This window comes from Chinchilla lanigera, unplaced genomic scaffold (genome assembly GCF_000276665.1).
Source record: "Chinchilla lanigera isolate Chin_1 unplaced genomic scaffold, ChiLan1.0 scaffold00076, whole genome shotgun sequence".
Classification (NCBI taxonomy): Eukaryota; Metazoa; Chordata; class Mammalia; order Rodentia; family Chinchillidae; genus Chinchilla; species Chinchilla lanigera.
The window spans coordinates 10,367,186-10,387,423 of record NW_004955477.1 but is presented as its reverse complement, the minus strand read 5'-3'; the positions used below and the strand labels follow the sequence as shown (position 1 = coordinate 10,387,423).

The following is a 20,238-nucleotide window of genomic DNA, read 5'->3' as shown; positions in this document are numbered from 1 at the left end:
CGGCTGGGCCCGGATGGGCGCCCTGGCCGGCGGCGGCGGCGCCCATGGACGCTAACCGCCCGGGCGCGTTCGTACTTAGCAGCGCACCACTGGCTGCGCTGCACAACATGGCCGAGATGAAGACCTCGCTGTTCCCCTATGCGCTGCAGGGACCTGCCGGCTTCAAAGCGCCCACGTTGGGCGGCCTAGGAGCGCAGTTGCCTCTTGGCACCCCGCACGGTATCAGCGACATTCTGGGGAGGCCAGTGGGCACGGCGGGCGGTGGCCTCCTGGGGGGCCTGCCCCGCCTCAACGGGCTAGCCTCGTCGGCCGGCGTCTACTTCGGACCTGCAGCCGCCGTGGCGCGTGGCTACCCCAAGCCGCTGGCCGAGTTGCCTGGGCGCCCGCCTATCTTCTGGCCCGGCGTGGTGCAGGGCTCGCCTTGGAGGGACCCGCGCCTGGCCGGCCCGGGTAAGTAGTCTGCGCGGGGTTCGGCGCGGGCGGACTGGTGGTGTGGCGCTGGCCGCGCTCATTCACCCTCCTTCACAGCCCAAGGCACTGGGATCCTGGACAAGGATGGCAAGAAGAAGCACTCGCGGCCGACTTTCTCGGGCCAGCAGATCTTCGCACTGGAGAAGACCTTTGAGCAGACCAAGTACCTGGCGGGCCCGGAGCGCGCACGACTCGCCTACTCTCTGGGCATGACTGAGAGCCAGGTGAAGGTGAGCGCAACCGGGGAGGTCTCCGCGGGATCCTGCTGGGCCGAGGCTGGCTCCGGAGCCCGCGTCCTGCGAAGGACTGGCAAGCAGCCGCCCGGCCTCTGCCTGGCCGGCCAGCCAGGCAGGTCCGCGGTTGCAGACGGCAGGATTAGGGCTGGGGCTCCGAGAGAGAGCGAGGCACAGGGCTGGGAGCTTCGGAGGCCAATCTGATGATTCCCCTCCATCCCAGGTGTGGTTCCAGAACCGGAGAACCAAATGGCGGAAGAGGCACGCGGCAGAAATGGCATCGGCCAAGAAGAAGCAAGATTCAGATGCGGAGAAGCTGAAGGTGGGCGGCTCCGACGCAGAGGACGATGATGAGTACAACCGGCCCCTGGACCCCAACTCTGACGACGAGAAGATCACGCGGCTGCTCAAGAAGCACAAACCCTCGAACTTGGCGCTGGTCAGCCCATGCGGCGGTGGCGCGGGGGACGCCTTGTGAGGCCTCGTCCAGGCCATAGAACCAGGGTACCGGGCGCGGCCGGAGCCCCGACGTCAGCTGCCGCGCCGCAATGTGTATATATATTTTTTACAGAATAAGTTATAAAGCGGCTCGGCTCCGGTGCGACGTGCGGGGGTCCGGCGGCATCCCTTCCCGTAGGCGTGGGGTGGGCGGATCACTTTGTATAATCAATAAATTATTTAACACGTCCCGGTAGGAGCCACGGCTCCCGAGGCTGCACCGCGTGTTTTTTCCACAACGAGCGAGATGCCTGTGGGCAGCCCGTCCCCTCCTGCCGCTGTCCTGTCTGTTCTCCCAGCCTGGCGCCTAGGCGCGGCGCTGGAATGCACGGTGGTAGCGCGCGAAGGACCCGGGGCCCCTTGTGTGCACCCGGGTTTGAAGCTGCGGGCTCTGCGGAGCCTGGGAGTTCGGAGACTGCCAGACCGGCAGGACTCGAGCACGTAGCCTGCAACTTCGGGCGTCCAGAAGAAGGGACCGAGCCACAGCAAGAGGCGCAAGGCGGAGCGGCATAGATCTGGGCGCTCAGCAGGCGTGGCCCCGCGGCAGGTACGGATCTCACCTCCCGCGGCCAGAGCCTTGGCTCCTGGCACCCAGAGGCAGGCGATGCACCATGCAAGGCGTCTTCAGTTGCGTTGGTTTGGATGGATGAGGTTTGGAGAGACTAAAACACACTGGGTTTTTCCAAAAGCCGAGTAAGCCGTGAGCCTGCCCACCCACACCCAGGGAGGCACTGTTTTTTTTTTCAGCCTGGGGCAGTAAGCGGTGCCCAGTTTCTCTGATCTGCTGCTGAGCTTCAAGCCCAGTCGGCTCTGCTTCTATGTTCTCTGCCTCGGGTGCAGGCATTTTGAAATGATTATTTTTAAAAGTCCTTTAGTCAGAAAATGAAGTATTTCGAATTTGCCTGCTAAACGCACATGTGGTGAAACGGGTTGAGATTCTACATTATGGTCCTTTGGCTACCGTGTTAATAGATTTTTCACTGCTAGAAAGTACTATTTTGTTCCAGCTAAAATTGCAAAGAGAAGTCCAAAATAATTGTGCCCGCTGAGGGCCAGCTCACAAATCTCCACGCTGAACCACCCTAAAACGGCTTCCAAGCCTTCACCCCAGATGCTGAGGGCAGGCCCCTTAGGAGGGTACATAGGGGACAGCCAGCCACCACTGTCCTGCACCATAAGCAGTATCCTCACCGAGCAGTATGCCCACCAGTTATAAAAGGCACCCACTGCATTACCAAAAACCAATATGCTGTGGCCAGACTCTGGCTGATGCTCCACAGCCGTATCTTAATGGGCACTAATGTTTTAATTTCACGTTATGTGAAAATAACTATATTACTACAATTACAAGATTTCTCTTGGAACAAACTTTCAAAAACATTTCAGAGAAATGTAAAAGGCTTAAATTTGGGTGGTTTTTTTTTTTTTTAACCACTAATTTTGCTGTACCGCTAGTTTAAAGAAACATTTCTCACATTTTGAGCTGACCAATTTTCTTTAAAAGGGAGCTACTTCTTAAAAAATATTTTAAGGGCTTGGAGTGTCATTTCTGTGAGGGAACCATTCTGTTGGCTTAAAGAGCAGAGGCATTTCCAGTTTTAAAGTTTTGAGGAAAGCATTTATACAATCCCATTAAAAATGTGGGAGGAACAAGTCTTATTTTACTACAGTAAAAAGTCCAATTATTTTCTACTCCCAACTAATAGATGAATGCCTTGTGACAGTATGTGACACAGTGAAATTCCAGGATTAGGAATGTGCTCACAGCAAACACAGGGCACAAAGGAGGCCACTCCCATTACTTAGCATTTCAAAGGTGATGGGAACTGGGAAGGAAGGAAAACAAAGCCAGCAAAGAACTGTTTTCACCATGATCAATTTTATTGCTTAGGAACCGAGCAGTCACTTCCAAAGGCCTTCGGAATGACCCACAGCTGAAGCCCACAGACAGGATCGCCGCTTGGTGGCTGCAATGTGGCATGTTGACGAGCAGCGACCGCAGCACTTAACAGAGACACCGACCAGTGCAGCGTCAAGAACACGGGCCGGCATGTGGACACCAAATGACTCAAGACAGTAGTGATTTCTATAAAAACAAACATCGATCTCATGCCTATGCAGTCCAGGAACTGTAGTGTTCTGAAGTAAATCAATAAAGCCCACGCTTGTGTTTCGTCAACAGGCTCTGCAGTCACCTTCCGACGCTGTGCTCAGTGCTGGGAGCAGAGTGTTGTTGGCAACAGGGTAGTTACACAGGCGTCGGTAGTGCAACCCAGTGTTGCTTCTCTTCCGTGTTTTGTATAGCTCACATTAGAAGCAATCTCTGTGGGACGCAGACGAGGCTATTCTAATTCTCCCACGAGATTATGGTTTTTAATGTAGAATATTGGCACCATAAAACGGTAACAAAAGACAGACAAAACAGTTTACAAAATTCTTAAAAGGTACACCCAGGCTAGCTATAAACTTCACATTCAGTTCTTAATGTTACACAGAGAAAGGCAGAGGGGTGACAAACTGCTAGTACAGAAGTGCAGAGGGGCCACTTTTGCCCCGCAGCACTGCTAGGTCAATGCTGTCTCGGAAACTTGTGTGCTGACGTACACATCACTAAACTCCTAGACTGCAGTTCTACCTGCTGATATGACACTCGTGCATTCATACTGGAAAGTATATTTAGCATAAGTTTTGGTAAGATTTATAAATTATTTTTAAAAAGTATATATTTATATGTATTTATATATATAAAAATGGAAAGCAGCTGCAGTGTGATTCAGACACCATGTAACATGGCAGTAGAGTCAGACCACGGAGGGGCCTCAGGGTGGACACGGTGGCCTCACTGCCTGGGTCAGCCCAGGCACAACTCCTCCTGGCAGAGAGGGACGCTTGACACCTTGGGGTTTCTACGCTGGAGAAGCTCCTCCACAGACAATTTTTGAAAATGGAAAACTGTGAAATCTAAAATATGGAATCTCTCTGCTATCAGAGTTTTGGCAACAGGACTGTGACTTGTCTTTAAAAAACCCATGTTTCTACTTAATGTCACATGAACAGACACGACAGTGAGGTATGTGAGGCTTTTCCGGAATGGTCCGGAGGCTGAAGCGAAGTGTGGGGCCGGCCATCTAGCAGGTGGTGCTTGGGCAGGTTTCTGATGCAGCTGTTAGGAGTACGAGTTTCAATATGCTGCTACAGGGAGGTCTCGCGGAGGGTCCTCTCGTTGCGCTGGCACCTCTTCCCTGAAGTGGAATTAGTAATTTGTTAAAGGAACAAACACACCAGGAAAAACTGAAGAAAAGGAAAACTATGGGAAGGAGTCATATTTACCACCACGTCACTGCACGACACAACACTTGTGCACATGTGCATGAGGTTTACCTGCCCCGGGCGCGATTCGGAAGGCCAGGAACACAGGCTGCAGTGGGGAGAAGAAAGCAGTGTTAGTCCACGTGCTGCTGCCTCCCACCAGGCCCCTGGCTCTCAAGTCTCCTGGGGGCCACAATCACATCCACAGGAGGTGATGCTAAATCATGTGTGCAGAGCAGAGACTTGAGTCTGTTAGCCTGGACCTGGCATACAGGGGCAGGGCCACAACAGGCCTGTGACAGTCCCTTTCTGTTCATACAGAAGGAGTTGTTTCAGATAAAACTCAGTACAATTTTTATAACTGATTTGAAGAGTTACTAAGTAAGTCCCAAATGATGTGAGCAGGCAAATGTGCCCATCCTTGGAAATGAATTCAAGAGGCTGTGAATGTAGAGGAAATGGGTTCATCTCATTTGGCTGAAAATGGGGCATGATCAGTTAGTCACCTGGTGTGACTGCTGATGGGGACTGCTGGCTGTTCTGAGCTTAGGGGCAGTCACATGTGTAAGTAGTCTGTTCAGTTCAGTAGTACCTGGCCCTGAGTATACCAGGTCTAGATGAGTTCATCCCTATTTTGCCTGGTCGATGTAAGCTTGGCATAAGAAAGCCATGAAAATATTCCAAATGTGTACTTGAGAAATAGCCTTCAAAAATGACCAGTTGGAGACAAAACTTTTTTTTTTCTTTACAAATAATACAATAGTGTATTTTGTTCTATGATGACTAGTTGTTTCTGCTTCCCTCCTACCTATTCAACTGTCTTTCAGTATTTTATTAAAACTAAATCAAATCAGACCAATTTGGCATATTCTATAAAGCCAGACTAAGGAGATGAGAGACTGCCTGCTTGCTCCCCACCCACTGGCCATCCAGCCCCTGGACCGCAGTGCAGCACACATCACCTTGTGGTCTCCCATGCAGACATTGGGCCCGATGTGGTCGTAGGTGACAACCTTCTCCTCACTCTCCGACTGGAAGCAAACAAAGAGAGGGTGGTGTGGGGAGGCTGGGGTATCCCATTATCCTGCCAAGAAGTGACAGACAAGCAGGGGCTTTGGGGTGTCCTGGTAGAAGGGAGGAGTATGGAGGTAGTCCCTGTGAATGAACCACTATCACCTGCCCTGCTCCCCTTCCCAAGGGGCTCTGGTCCTCCTAAGTGTCCCTAGGAGGTAGTGGGAGAACATTAGCTGGTCTTATAATACCTTACCACCCTGGCCAAGCTCTTCTGTTGGGTGGGACCCTGATTCTAGAAGGACAGAGGTGACATGGTGGAGGGGGTGAGGGGGGTTAGGCCTTCACCAGTTCTCTTTCTAATGTTGTTGTGTGCTACTGGCTTACTGGGGGAGGCACAGGGCCCTGCTCACTGCAATTACTGCCACTCTGAACTTTCCTTCAAGGGTACCCCACAGACTGAAGCAGCTCATCTATTTCTGATTTTTGCTATTTACATTTGTTTCTTACAGTCTGCTATATTAACCTAGAACTCTGCACATAAGGATGCACTGAATTCCATATACTGCACAAAGCATTGTGTACACACTAATTATCTGCCTTGTGCACACTTCCCTCACCCCTGCAGTGGCTCAAGGCTGGCGCATGTTTGTATTTCGCGTACGATGGTAAAGGCTTTGTTGCTGGTAATCAGTCAGCTTTGACTGGGCTGAAGTTTTATATCTGTAGCTGAAGCTTCCGAGACTATAAAGTTAAAACTGAATTATCTTTAATGCAGTAGGAAGCTTAAGGTCAGATTTACTTTCCAACATGGTCTCCTGCCAGAAAGTATAAAAACATAACCTTCGGCACCGCATGCATGAACACTTTCCAATCTTTCATGAGCATAAAGCCGCCTCTGCGGAAGTGGGAAAACATTCATCAAACGCAGTGTGGTAATTTACAAAGGCAGCATAAAATTGTGGATTTTCAACTGCATAATCTTTGGACAGATAAACAAATTACAGCAGGGCGCAGGCAGAACGCAGGCACATCTCACTGAGCATTCATCATGGAGGCTCCCAGGCAGCACGCCACCTTCGGTGTTTTAGGGCTCAGGAAGCAGAACGGAACATGATGATGAGGAACTGGAGCATGGCATGATGGATGGCACCACAGAGACTGCTTGTGGCACCGTCTGCTTGTACTGTATTGCCCACTGACTAGGCAGCCCCTTTGGGAGAACTATCTGACTCCAGCCTTGAAGACAGGGCCTCCTTCAAGGTACCTGTGTGTTTTGTCCTCAGCTTAGCTGAAGAGCAGAGCTTAGTCTTCCACTATCATTTTAAGGTATGGAACCCTGGGCCTGGGGACCCAAAGGCGTTGTGAATGAATGTAGAATAGGCTAAAATGATGCCTTCCTTGGACTGGGCTATAGCCCCTGGCCACACAGACTCCAGCCAGTCTTCTACCTACCATCCTACCCACCATGTTATCTTACAGAGTTTACTACAAAATAAAGTTTTTGAGACGTTAGATAGTTCCCTGGTGGAAGACATGAGTTTCTCTTCTTTCCACCTAAGTCCCTTGAAGGGTTTTATTCTAGCCAGCAGGTGAGAATGTCCACCATGAGTCACCATGTAACTTTCCTGTCTGCTCGATTCCCACACTGTCATCTCCACAGAGCTGATGAGCAAGCCCAGATTAGTAAAGGCAGGGATGTGTCCAAGGCTAGGCCGCTCAATTCATCCTGCATCTTTGGGCTCCCGGGCCAGGGTCCAAGTACAGCAGCTTCATTCAAGAAGGCCTTGGCAAGGAAGGATCCACAGTGGCCTCTCCTCAGCGATGGTCCTGGATGAGGAGGCATAGACAGGGCACAGGCCCTGTCCCAAAGCTGGAAACTGTCCTGAGCGGTCTTCCACCCCACCCAAACTTGCTGCAGACCCAAGGAGCATCTGCCCAACAATCCCTGTCTCTACTGCTGGCTGTGACCAGCAGGTTCCTCTCCATGGCCAGGAACTGAGCACTGCTTATGCCTAAGATGCTCCAGGCATGGGGAAAAGTAGAGCGGAGCCCAGTACTGTACGTAGGGACAATGGCCATACACCAGAGGCCAGTAGAGCCTCCGTGAGGTGGCCAGCAACTTGGGAGAGAGGTATTCAAGGCCCAGTGGGGTGTTTGAGTCATTTGGCATAAGGACATAGATGGGAAGATGAGAGTAAATGGAACCCAACCAAGCACCACACTGAGGTGAGGACTGGTCAAAGCGGGTGGCTGCTCTGGGCCTAGGTATCAGGGACTGAGGGGCAGAACTGACAGAGCCCCAGGCCCACTTCCATCTCCTGCCTCCTCCTAACCACTGGCCCGTCAGAGACCCATAGCTCTGAACACAGAATCAAATTGCTGCTTCCCACATGAATGCCTGTGCTTTACTGTTACATTTTCATTGATGGGGGTGATGAAACTAAATCAGATACTGATTCCTTTGAAAATACTCCTTGTATGTTAAGATGTAGGAACCAAAAAACCCTGGCTCTTCTGATCTCCTGAGAATGACACCCATCTAGTTTTAACTTATGGAGCCAAGATGTGAACCTGGCTCTGACTTGCAATGAGAAATTTCTACTATGCTTCACAGCCTATGAACTCTTTCATGGACAAAAGCACACTGAACCCCAAGGATTTAATAAACTGTGATTTTTAGACTACTGCTTGATGATCACTGATGCATATTTCTACCTAGAAGGACAATGGCACTCACTGGGACCTAAGCCATGGATGAGAAGGCAACCAGAGCTTCTGTTCAGCTCACCTAAGGATAAGGTCAGGGCTTGACGTGGAGTATTTCTAGGCTAGGCAGCTCACTCCACCTGGTCCTTGCCCTGTCCTTCCCTGCAGCTGGTCCCAGTGGGGGTTCCCACTTACCCTGAGCACCAGCTCCTTGGCAGACAGAGACATGAGGATGCGGTCACACCACGCGGGGCACCGAGTGTTCATGTACTGCTCACCTTGGCTGGAGTCCTCGCTGTAAGGGTAGCTGGGGATATACAGAAGTGAAGGGTTAGCAGTACGTAGGCTGTAGTCATCCCTTGTTCCAAGAGAAGGCTGTGCTATCCAGAGAAAGAATGCACACACACGTTTCAAGAATACAAAGTGAAACTTACAACTTAAGTTTTCCTATCAAACAACTCTCTCTGCATGGGTCTACAGATAGCTCAGGACAATCTAGCTGCACACTTCTCCCTCACCTTCTCCAACAGCCTAGCTTCTTAATGTGGGGAGGATCCAGTGTTCAGCCCATGACCCCGGGGTCATCAAACTACAGTGGGTTGTGACTGTCCTTGTCTATTTCCTCTGAGGGTCTGAGAATGGCTCTAGCCGCATAGGTAATGCTTCACTGGCAAGTGATGACCAGACTAGGGAGTTGGCTCAGCACCTGCTAAGCTTGCTAACCCATGTGCTCAATACATCCTATATCATCATAGAGGACTGTTACTTGTGCCTCCGAAAACTATCATCTGTCCCCAGCTTTACTCATCTTGGCTCTGAGAAGCCCCCACTGGCTTGGCTGTGTCTCCACATGTCACCAGCTCCTTCACCCATACAAAGAGGACCCACAGACCTATGGGCCTAGCTGTAAGAAGTAGCCACCTGCTTCCTTTTCTGTCTGAAATGAACACCTTGGCCTGGCCCAGGGCATAGTGCCATCTCAATGGGCCCAGCCTAATCCACCATTCCTTCTAAGATACAAACCCACCACAAGCAGGCATTTTGATTGGGACTGCAATGCAGTAACAAGTTCTACTAAGAATGATGGTGTGTGGGAAAAATCCTTCTCTGTTTAGTTGTGTATCTCAGTATGGTACATCTGCTCACTCACACTGTGCTTACAGCTTTCAGCAGACTCTAAAGACTGTCCTTGTAAAAGTTTAATGTGTTTTTTCAGGTTAATTCCAAAATGCCACATAGTGTTTGTTGAGAATGGCACTCACTGTTAGATTTTCCTGCCAGCTTTCCTGGAAGAGGAGAGTGCTACTGATTTTACAGGCTTATGCTGTCATGGGCACCTGTCACATGTTGATTCTGTGGGCCTTCTGAGAGGGACTCGTATAACCTGCAGGCCTGGCCCCTTCTCCCACTGCCCATGGAAAGGACCTTAGGCCTGTCATTACTGTGCCTCAACCACCAAAGATGGGCTGGTGCCTCACTGAACATGTTTTTCCATCTTTGCTCTCTACAGAGATCCAACTAGGCTTATGACTCATGATTCTCACAGAGAAGCACCACTTTACCAGATTAAAGATCTGAATTTGGCTAAAAACAAACTTACATAGTTTTTACTGATGACAACATTGTATTTTTAAAGAATAGAAAATATAAGTAACTTATTTTTTTTTTCTTTAAGGGAAAACAGCCAGTCAGTACAGCCTGTCTTATTTCTACACATTTAAAATGATGGGTTACCTCATTCAAGTGTTTCTCAGTTTATCCCAACTATGGATTATACTGAAGCTCAACCCCCACTGGAAATGCCCTGTGCACATTCTAACACAGCCCCCTAAGGAATGGCATTGAGGCTCAGAGCAGGCTTCCTGCACAGGCCCACAGCCCAAAGGGCTGCACAATCAGGCTACACAGATTTGCCCCAGCTTCTAAACGATGATAGACAAACATGCTGAGTCACTCAACTGAACAAGCTCTGTATCAGTCAGAGTGAGGGCAGCAAAGGCTGTGGGTGGTCTGCAGAGTGTGACATGCTGTTGTCCTCTAGTGGCTAAGCTGGGCTAGAAAGTTCTTTGCTATGATCAGAGAGCAGGCCACCTTCACTCACAGGAAGTCCAGCCTCTTCCCAATACTCAAGTGCAATAGGTGGACATCACTAGATGGAGCAGTATCTGGCTGGCTTTTCCATCTGGAATGCATAGGTTAGGTTAGGTTCCTCTTGCTGATTAAGATGGGAAGTCTCAGGGGCTGGGGATTTAGCTCAGCGGCAGAAGCGCCTGCCTGGCAAGCACAAGGTCATGAGTTCGGTTCCCGGTACCGGAGAAAAACCAAAAAAAAAAAAAAACAAACAAACCCAAGATGGGAAGTCTCCTATACCTATTGCTTGGCTGTGTTAAGACATGGGTCTGGTGTGCAGCTGACACAGCATACAATAGAAACCCATTAGGGTTCAGCCTAAAAAGCATCACTGGGAAGTGCCAATTTGCAAGGGAACAAGATTCAACTCAAATGCTTTTAGACACCACCATTTCAGGACAAGACAGAAGCAATGTTGTCACTGTGGCAGAAAACTCGTCTGCTGGGGGGATTTTCTTCAAAGGTTGTAGCACAACATGCCTGAAGGACTGAGTATAAACACTGAGATCTGGGTTTCAAACACTGTGGATGTCTTTTAAGCGAGTTTACAGATAAATGGATTCCATTCTTCAAGCACACTGAGGAGGAGCATGGGACCTTATGTAGACTCATGAAGCCAGATCCGGCAGGCTAGGGTATCAGTCTACAGGGATAGGAACTGATGGGTCCTACTTGGGTATAATGGGCTCTATGCTGAGTCAAAGGACAGCTTAGAGTGGCAGGACCAACTCCTTTTGTTGTTCTTCAAACCAACTTGCACCCAGAGGGTACAAGCCTGCAGAGTCCCACATGCCCCTGACCTCTCTGGGCCTCAGGATAGATCCTGGCTGCCATGGGAGAGTTCATAGGCTGAGGGAAATCCTGGCTGGGATGGGCTGCAGGGCCTGGCCGTTGCAGGCAGTATGCTTGCCCGTACAGCCCTGTGGTGTTCTCTGACACCCAAAGAGCAAATACATGAGATTCTGGTGCCAGACAAGTTTGGGGAGGCACATGTAGACCATGAGATCCCATTTCCTCTTCCCAACTGTAAGGCTACTTGCAGGACGCCTGGGCCTGGATGTGGGCTGTCCACACATGATTAATGTGAGCAGTGTCGTATACCCACACTTATCTGGAAGCAAACCTGCATGGGGTGGGAAGCAGGACAAGTTGGCCCTATCTCAGCCCTATACAGCTCCAGAATAATCGTCATAATTAATTGCAGTGGTGATAAAATTAACAATCGCCCACCTGTGCTCCCAGGGCATGCTACCTCCCTTCCTCTTTGCCTCTCACACTCCTTCCCTCAGGATGTGGGCAGCGGTAGCTTGTTTGTCTGGCTGGGCTTCTGGATAGTGTTGCCATGGTCCCTGCAGCTACAACACTGCTTCAGGGCACAAAGCTCTACTAAGTTTGTTAGTCTGCAGAGCTGAGAACACTGGGAAGAGGAAAGTGGGGTGGTGGGGCTCCACAACTCTGCTAAGATTCTCAGCCTTTCTTGAGGCTTTCTTGTGAGCAAGCCAGCAAGCAAGCGAAGGTGTTTACAGCATTGCTCAGTGCTGTTCTCAGAAGGAGAGCTGGAGGCTTAGCCCCACTTCCCCAGGGGATGAGAGGGCAAGCAGAGAGTCTCTCCTGTGCTTTCACCTGGTAAAATATTAACAGGTCCCAGTTACTGTACGGCTCTTGAATGGGGGACGCACCTGTCTCAAAGGTACCAAGCATCAAGGACAACTTAATATGTCATAGAGGAAGACGACTTTCATGTATATCCACAGCTACAACTGTATGTCTAAAAACCACTTCCTATATCCATGGAGGTCTGAAGTCACAGTAATATATGAGGTTTCAAAGATACAAGCTGCTATCAAAATGCCTCATTGGGGGGGGATTAAAACTCAAGGAAAATAACTAAATAATATGGATTGTGTCAATACTGAAAACTATTCACTGGAAGAATTCAGTAACCAAAGTGCCACAAGAAGGCATCCTGGTGGCTGGGGTGCTGCAGGCCAGGAGCCTGCACTGGTTTCCTTTCCCACAGCCCCCAGGATGGCTGCTGACACTTGCTCTCATTCTCACTCTCAGGCTGACCAGGGCTTTTATGCATAAACCATTCCCTTACTGTTCTCACCCTCAGTGCGGTCTCTCACATCGGCACAGGCCAGGTCAGGGCTCAGTGGCCAGCCAGCTAGACAGATGTCCTAACTCCCTACCCTAACTCAGCCTTGGCAAGAAGGTTCATCCTGCTCATACTTATTCTACACAGATAATTAGTATTACATTATAGACACAAATATGAAAACAGTAGAACCCTACATTATGGCCCACAGATATTCTAAAAAGGGCCTCCTAGTTCCTAATTTTTAGTAAATGTATCCACTGAAGAGAACAGTCCAAGGGACTTTCCTCCCTGTATTGTATATATTTTTGTCTTTTTCAAAAGTTATTTTATTTTGTAATTTGTTAAACAAAAGCATCCCATTCCATTGCTGTGAATTAATCTCTCTTTGGAAGGGAATACATCTTCTAATTTATCTCTAAATAAGTTCTTTGAAACATTCTGATTAGTAGATATAGGACACTTAAATTTCCAATGTTTTCAGTGAACTTCATATTAAAATGTAGCATGTATAAGGCAAAGTACAAATGTAGAAGGGATGTTCACTGGCAGAGATGGCCTTAGCACCAAGAGGGGCTGGTCTGAAGCAAACTGCACAGGAAAAGCATCTTGCAGCACCCAGTGCTCCACATAGGCCTTGTTTGCCACACTGTGAGTTTAGATTTATTCTTGGAGTGGGACAGGAATGTTCTTTGCTATTGCTGCTGTATGGTAGTATTCTACTGCAGTTTTGAATATCCTTTCTAACACTTGTGGGGTTCAGTTGTTTTCAGTTTGGGGCTAGTTCTTGGAGAGTGGTGTGTAGGCCTCTGTGGGTCCCTGGGACCCTACCAGTGGTTCAAAAGGTAAAACTGTATTGCAAGAACAGTAACATAACTAGGTATTTCCAGTGCTGATGTTGCACCAATGGGGCAAAGGCCACTGCGGCATGAGTGGCAACCAGGCAGCAGTTGGGCTATGCAGGAGTGTCCTTCTTCCCAGAGTCACAGAACTATGTAGAAGCCAGAGTCACCTACAGATCCCCTGATGAAGCAGTTTAAATGCTAACTTCTATGGAACCGCACACCTGGGAAATACGGGTTTTAGGATTCAGCAGGATAAGCTGGATGTATCCAGGAGGCAGTCTGGATTCCCCATGCGGGCATCTGGTGGTCAGTGCTGCTGTGTCTGTGCTGTCAGCTTTGCAACTGCTCATTTTCATGGAGTACCATTCCTGCAGGCAGACTGACGTACAAGTGCACTTACTCAGGCAGGGTAGCTGCAGGGATCTTCTCATAAAGGTACAAGATAAGTCTGCCTTTCTGGGGAAGCAATTGATATTATTTGTTGCCAACAACAAATTTCAAACTCTCAATAAAAATCCAGAATTTTGGGAAGTGCATTTGCTCCTCTGCTGAGATTGGGGTATCCTGATGGAGGTGCCATCAGCTCTGTGAGACAAGCTGACATCCAACACCTGCCTGGCTCAGCACTCAGGATTTCCAAAGGACTTACACCTGCTGCCACCCAGTAGGTGCAAGCTCCAAAAACCTACTCCAAAACGAGAAGCAAGCATCCACAGGGGATAGTTTCTGACTTGCACTGCATCAAACTTCTAAGAAATCACTGTTTCTGAAAGTTAGATGAAGTAAGGCCATCCAGTCTTCAGGGATGGTTTAAACATCCCTTCCATGTCCAACAGATTGTCTGTGTGTAGGAGGTCAGCTCCACTCCATGTGCTCTAGCCATCACCTGTCCAGCAAAACTTTACAAACATTTAAAAAGATAAAACATTGCTCTCACAAATTTTTTTGTTTAGCAAATAGTTTTCTTTCATAAAATGTTACTTATGTTAACATGTAATGCGTTCATTATTAAATGAATTAACAAATACTTAGAATTCATACTATCTTTAGATAAAACAAAAGCAAAAGCTCCTTGGGGGTCCCCCAAAGTTTTAAGAGTGTAAAGGGGTCCTAGGCTAAACTGGAATCAATGCTCACATTGATTCTCTAAGACTTGTTCCCAAAAAACAATGTTCGGTGGGCTGGGGATTTAGCTCAGTGGCACAGCGCCGGCCTGGCAAGCATGAGGTCGTAAGTTCGATTCCCGGTACCAGAAAAACAAACAAACAAACAAAAAACAACAACAAAAAAAGAAAAACAATGTTCAGTGCCAGCCATTTTGATGATGGGATAGGATTTTTCCTCTTAATAAATAGAAAGATTCACTATACTACTTAAGAATGTCTACAAATACTTTGCTATTATTATTTAGAGCCCAATGCCATGAACACTATAGACACTGTCAGCTTTAGTACATATGGAGTTCACACAGGGATGAAAAACAAATCCTGTCAACCAACACAGAGAACACATGTGACTCATATGGGGAAGATACAGGTGGTGTTCAAATTTGGGAAACTGTTCAACCTCTACTGCTATGAAGCCAATATGATGGCAGGAAGGACTGGACAAACCTCTGCTGCCAGGGCCATTGAGACTCTGGCCTCAGGGAGGTGAGGCTTTGCAGGGGCTGTCCCAAGAGAAAGAGAAGCCATTTGGCTCAGCCACCCTGTAGAAGCACCTTACATGGGCAGATGTTGATGCCCATGGGTAAGCAGTATACCAGAGTCCCACAACAAAGCATTAAGATGTGGATGTATAGTTAGATTCAATTCCCAGTACCGGGGGTAAGAGACGGGGGATAGAAAGAAACAATGTAGGGTGATCCAAGTTCTCAAGGCTGTTGGCAGGACTGCATAGCACTGGGTCAGGAGTCCAGGCAGGCTTGGCTTGGGGTCTCAAAGGCCAAAGTTAAGGTATCAGCTCTGCCTCACCTTGGCAGTTGAGGTTGTACACTCAGGCCCATCTGGAAGATGGGTCCTGTTTCTTCGCTGGCTTTGACTGGATTCTGCTCAGCTCAAACCCTCTTGTACTTCCAAGGCAGTATGGCACCCAAGTCCACCTTACAACTCTGAACTTCCCTCCTGCACATCTCTCTCTGCCTTCAGGCAGAAAAGAGGGCTCATGTTATTTAATTGGGCCCACCTGGGTGATCCAGGCTACTATCTTAAGGATATTTTCCTTAACTGCCTCTACCAAGCCCCTTTGGCAAGTCATATAACCATTTCTGGTATGAGGACATGTACATTTTGGGGGACACTCTGTAACAGCTAATCTTGGCTGTCAACTTGATTGGATTACGAGATGCCTGGAAAAGTGCAAAGTGTACTTCTGGATATGCCTATGATAGTTTGTCCAGAGATGACTGGCTTATGGGCCAATGAACAGAGTGTGGAAAACCAATTCTGTGAAAATGTGGGCAGCGCTACCCAACAGGATGAGGGGGTCAGATATAACAAAAAGTAGTAGGAGGAGGATGTCTGCATGCACAAGATTCAACTCTTGACCCTTGAACCAGTGCACTTTTTTTTTTTTTTTTTGCTGCTGGCATCACCTGTGGACATGAGACTGCAGCTTCTTTATTATGTGAACATGGATTCACACCCAGTGACTAGGGAGCTTCCAGCCTTTAGCTGGAGACTAGAACTGCACCATCAGTCCCTCTTGTCCTGTTCTGAAGCTTCCCTGGCTCTCCAGGGAAGCCATTTGGAACTATGCTGCCTCTGATCCTGTAAGCCAATCTAATAAATTCTCCCTTATAGTTACTTACTTACTTACTTTTTCTTTCTTTCTTTCTTTCTTTCTTTTTCTTTCTTTCTTCCTTCCTTCCTTTCTTTCTTTCTTTCTTTCTTTCTTTCTTTCTTTCTTTCTTTCTTTCTTTCTCTCTCTCTCTCTCTTTCTTTCTTTCGTTCTTTCTTTCTTTCTTTCTCTCTTTCCTTTCTCTCTTTTTCTTTCTCTTTCTCTCTCTCTTTCTTTTTCCCCCATTCTCTCATAATTTTTTTTGCTTTTTCTTTCTTCCTTTTCCTTTCTTCCTTCTTTCCTTCCTTCCTCCTCTCCTCCCCTCCTCCCCTTCCCTCTCTTCCCCTCCCTTCTCCTCTCCTTTCCTTTCCTCTCCCCCTTACCTCCTTCTCTCTGTTCTGTTCCTCTAGAGAACCAAGATTAGTATACCCTCTGACCATACTAATCAATCATACTCCATGGACAATGACAGGGCGCAGGGGCACCTTATTTTTCTTTTGGTGCCAAAGCCCCACCTCTAAAAATCCCATAACTGCTTTCCTCTCCCGTCTAGGGGAAAACATGCCCAAAAGAAGCCTGGGTGGAGCTGAAGGACCCTGAATACCAACAGCAGGCATTCAGCAATCCCCCTTCCCAGAAGCTTGTGCTTCCAATCACCAGGGGCCCACCAAGCAAGGAATCTAGCTAATGCCATTTTTCTCAACCTTCAAAAACACTCTGGCGTAGTAAAGGTGGTCCCAGCTCTGTGAGAACTGACTCCAGCCCCTGCCTGGGTGTGGAAAGAAGGGCGTTTGGCTGCTATGGAGGTTGGGGGTCTCCCTTTCCCACCCAGGCCCTTTAACTCCCAGCCTAACCAGGCCCTGCCCTGTATTTCTGGTGTTTAAGTAACTTTCAAGCACTGGGAGAGAATCCCAGCTGGGCCAATGACCCCACAGGGTAGTGTTCTGGCCAGCCCAATAGAGACCAGGGAAAGACACAGTGATGAGGCTGGCACAGTGATGAGGCTGATCCTGACAAGGCAGGTGAAAGGCTGCTTGGCTACCAGTCACATTCAAGATACATGACTGCTTATTTCATGGTAAGGACACGAAGTGTGTCTCACTGGGCCTGGTGTAAAACAAGTGGGTGTGAGAGAGCTACGACCCAGGCATGATCCTTGTCATCATCCGTAACATTCATGTCTGTTAGAAAAATCACGCTATGTGTGCTTTTCACGCAAAGCATGACCACTTTTGACTTGGTTTCTGAGAAAGAGAAGAGAAGCGCTACGGAGGCCTGTACCTATGATGGGGCATCCCTGCCCTTGGGCAGCCACCTTTGTATGAGCTGCTTCCAGATAGACACTGCATCCCAGAGGCCTGTGGGCAATGACGTACCCTCCTCAGGAAAGTCCAGCACAGCCAAGGCAGCCATGGTGCAGAATGCTATAGATTCAGGCCTGGCCACAATCCCTGGCTACTTTCTGTCAAATCATTCCTTTTTCTTAAATCATAGCCCTTTGAGGCCCTACGGTGTTGTGAAGGGAACCACTGTTACTCATGTAGATTTCAAGATTCCACAAATATCTCACTAAAACAGAGAAACCTGCCTGAGAAAGACACCAGAATTCCTCTGGGACCCTCCACCATTGTGGGATGGGGGTGGGCGGGGTACAGTCAACATTCCCAGGAAGAGCCACAAATACAACTACCCAGTGAAGCCCACATGTTCAGATCTAATATGGCCTTATTTTGCATAATGGGAAAAAAAATCTTTAAAAAAACCAAGAGTAACAGCGCTATTTATTACTCTGAGCTAATTTTGCTTTTTGGGACTGGGAGGGGTAGGAGGGGTGCATTTAGCATGCATGCACACTGGCACAAGTGCACACATGCATACAGATACACACAGATATATACATGTATATAGATGCAGAAACACACATAGATGAGTACATGTGCACTGACACACAATGGACCTGAAGGGGAAAGGTTACCTGGTTCATCCAGCAGGGGCACTGTGCCTTACCTGGGAGGAAATGAGATGTCCAGTTCATACAGTCTATCTTTAAAGACTGACAACTCTTTGTCAAACTCCAAGAGCTAAAGAAAAGATAAGAAAATAAAGTCACGTAGGTTTTCCTCACTGGAGACACAGTGCTCTGTGTGCAGGTGGGATATTTGTAACTTCCTGGAACCTCACAGGGCTCAAGCATTCAGTGTGATATCTTCCCTACCTTGGATCTGCTTGGCCAGGTCACCAGAAAGATCTGGGATGCCTGCCCACCCAGCTCTGGTGATCAGCTGTCTCGGCTGTGAGCAGTGCAACCTGTAGCTCTTGAGCTGCCTGGTTCTGCTCACTCAAGATACATGCAGTTATCCTAACACACACTCACAGCCTGAGCCAGGGTCTGGGCAGTTCTCACCAGAGTGGAAAATGCTTTCTCACAGAAGGGACACTGCTCCTGCTGTGCCGATGCCCAAAGTGACTCATGTAGCAAGTGATGTCAACTCAGTGTGAGTGGATCACTTCCACACTGGTAAGATTCTGACAACTCAGGAGGAAATGTTCATTTCTACATGTGGAGAAGGCAGCCAACAGCCTGTACCCCTGGGATGCTTTAGAGACAAACTCCAGAGGGTATTGTGCCCCCTAGAAGGAATGGGTCCCCAATGGCTGCATCTCTGGGTGATCACCATGCACACCCTCCGGGACACTGTTCATTAATCATGTCCCACTCCACAGCTGTGTGGGGACATAGCATTGCACTGGGGGCTCCCCGCAAAATCATACCGTGTCCTTGCTCCTTCTTGACATCTCATCCATCATTCCTGAACATGCAATTAGCAGCACCATGTACACAGTAATTACCTATGTGCCAGGCTGCTACCTGGCCACCTGCACTGGGCCTCCTGCCTACTCTCCACCAGAGTGCCACCTTCACCAGTCAGCATTTGGTGGGCCCCCCTCCTGCTCATCAGCTTGTGTGGTCTGGGATTGAATCAAGGTTAGGTCACGAAAAATAGCTGCAACCCCATCAGAAGTGGCAGTGCTTATGGCAAAGGGATAGGAGGAATAAGCCAAAGCCCCTTTAAAGCAAGGGACCATCCAAACAGAGCTGCCTTATTCCAACCTTACACCATCAAAGCCACCATCTTGCAGCACCTTAGATGTTTACAGACATGAGCCAGAGAGTCTCAAACTGCCTGGTATGACTGAGACATCAAGGGTGAGCAGCCTGTGCACTAGAAGGTACCTCCACTCTTAGGGAACCTCCACAGCAAACCTCACCCAGCTCAATGCTGTTCCTGGCACCTACCAGACAGCAATGGTGGGTTTCCACAGCAGGGAGCACCAGGTCTGGCAGGCAGGCCATGTGCTGGGAAGGCTGTTGGCTTCACTCTGGCATTGACATGGTCTTGGCCAAGATTAACAGTAAGAGCAAGCACTCTAGCTCTGTAGCTACCTGCCAAGGAACAAACTGTTGCCTTTGAACAAACTGTTGTGGTAGTCTCTTAATGAATGCCAACGACAAATGTCAGTTTCAGGAAGGTGCAGGGCAAGTCTAAGGATCACGCTCACCTGTAGTCAACAAATCTTGTCATTTCTTTCACAGTTACTGCAGACTTTTAAGGAAGAAATGAAACCTCAGGGCTGTACCAAACCCCATGTGACACCCTGTAACTGGGCCCCCCAGGGTGACTGTACCTTGGATGCTTTATAAATTCTAAGTATACTTTTATGTTATCACTGTACTGCACATGTTCACATGCTGGGGACACTAGCTGCCTATGGCATTCTTGCAGGGTAATCTAACCTTTTCCCCAGGTTCTTTCCACAACTATATACCTAGAAGTTCTGTAGATTTCCTGGTCTACTACTTTTTTTTCATGGTGGGTACTTTTGCTGATGATTCTTTCATGTTTTTTAATAATTAAAAATATAGTGCACCCATATTTATAGCAGCACAATTTGTAATAGCATAATCTTAGAAATCACCTAAATGCTCATCAACCAAAGAATGGATAAAAAAGATGTGGTCTTTTTATACAGTGGAGTATTATTCATCTGGAGACTTTTATAGGTAAATGGATACAACTCAAGTCCATACTTACAAGTGAAATAAATCAGACTCACATGAGTAAGCATCATATTGCCTCCTACTGTGAAAAACTAA

The 20,238-nt window shown here is 48.3% G+C and overlaps 2 protein-coding genes across 2 annotated transcripts in view; one reads left to right on the top strand and one right to left on the bottom strand.

Moving 5' to 3' along the window:
* Nucleotides 1–1,391, top strand: Nkx6-2 (NK6 homeobox 2; the record flags this gene model as incomplete). The annotated part of the gene is given in 3 exon segments (XM_005402050.2): nt 1–450; nt 529–701; nt 928–1,391. Coding segments are annotated over 3 exon segments (834 nt in total). The 3' UTR covers nt 1,183–1,391.
* Nucleotides 1,392–3,062: 1,671 nt separating this feature from the next.
* Inpp5a (inositol polyphosphate-5-phosphatase, 40kDa) overlaps nt 3,063–20,238 on the bottom strand; it is a gene marked incomplete at its 5' end in the record, with an annotated part of 236,330 nt that continues 219,154 nt past the window's right edge. Inside the window, 5 exon segments of the mRNA XM_005402047.2 lie at nt 3,063–4,444; nt 4,533–4,620; nt 5,474–5,542; nt 8,427–8,538; nt 18,090–18,163. Coding sequence (XP_005402104.1) covers nt 4,540–4,620; nt 5,474–5,542; nt 8,427–8,538; nt 18,090–18,163 — 336 coding nt within the window. The 3' untranslated portion in view covers nt 3,063–4,444; nt 4,533–4,539.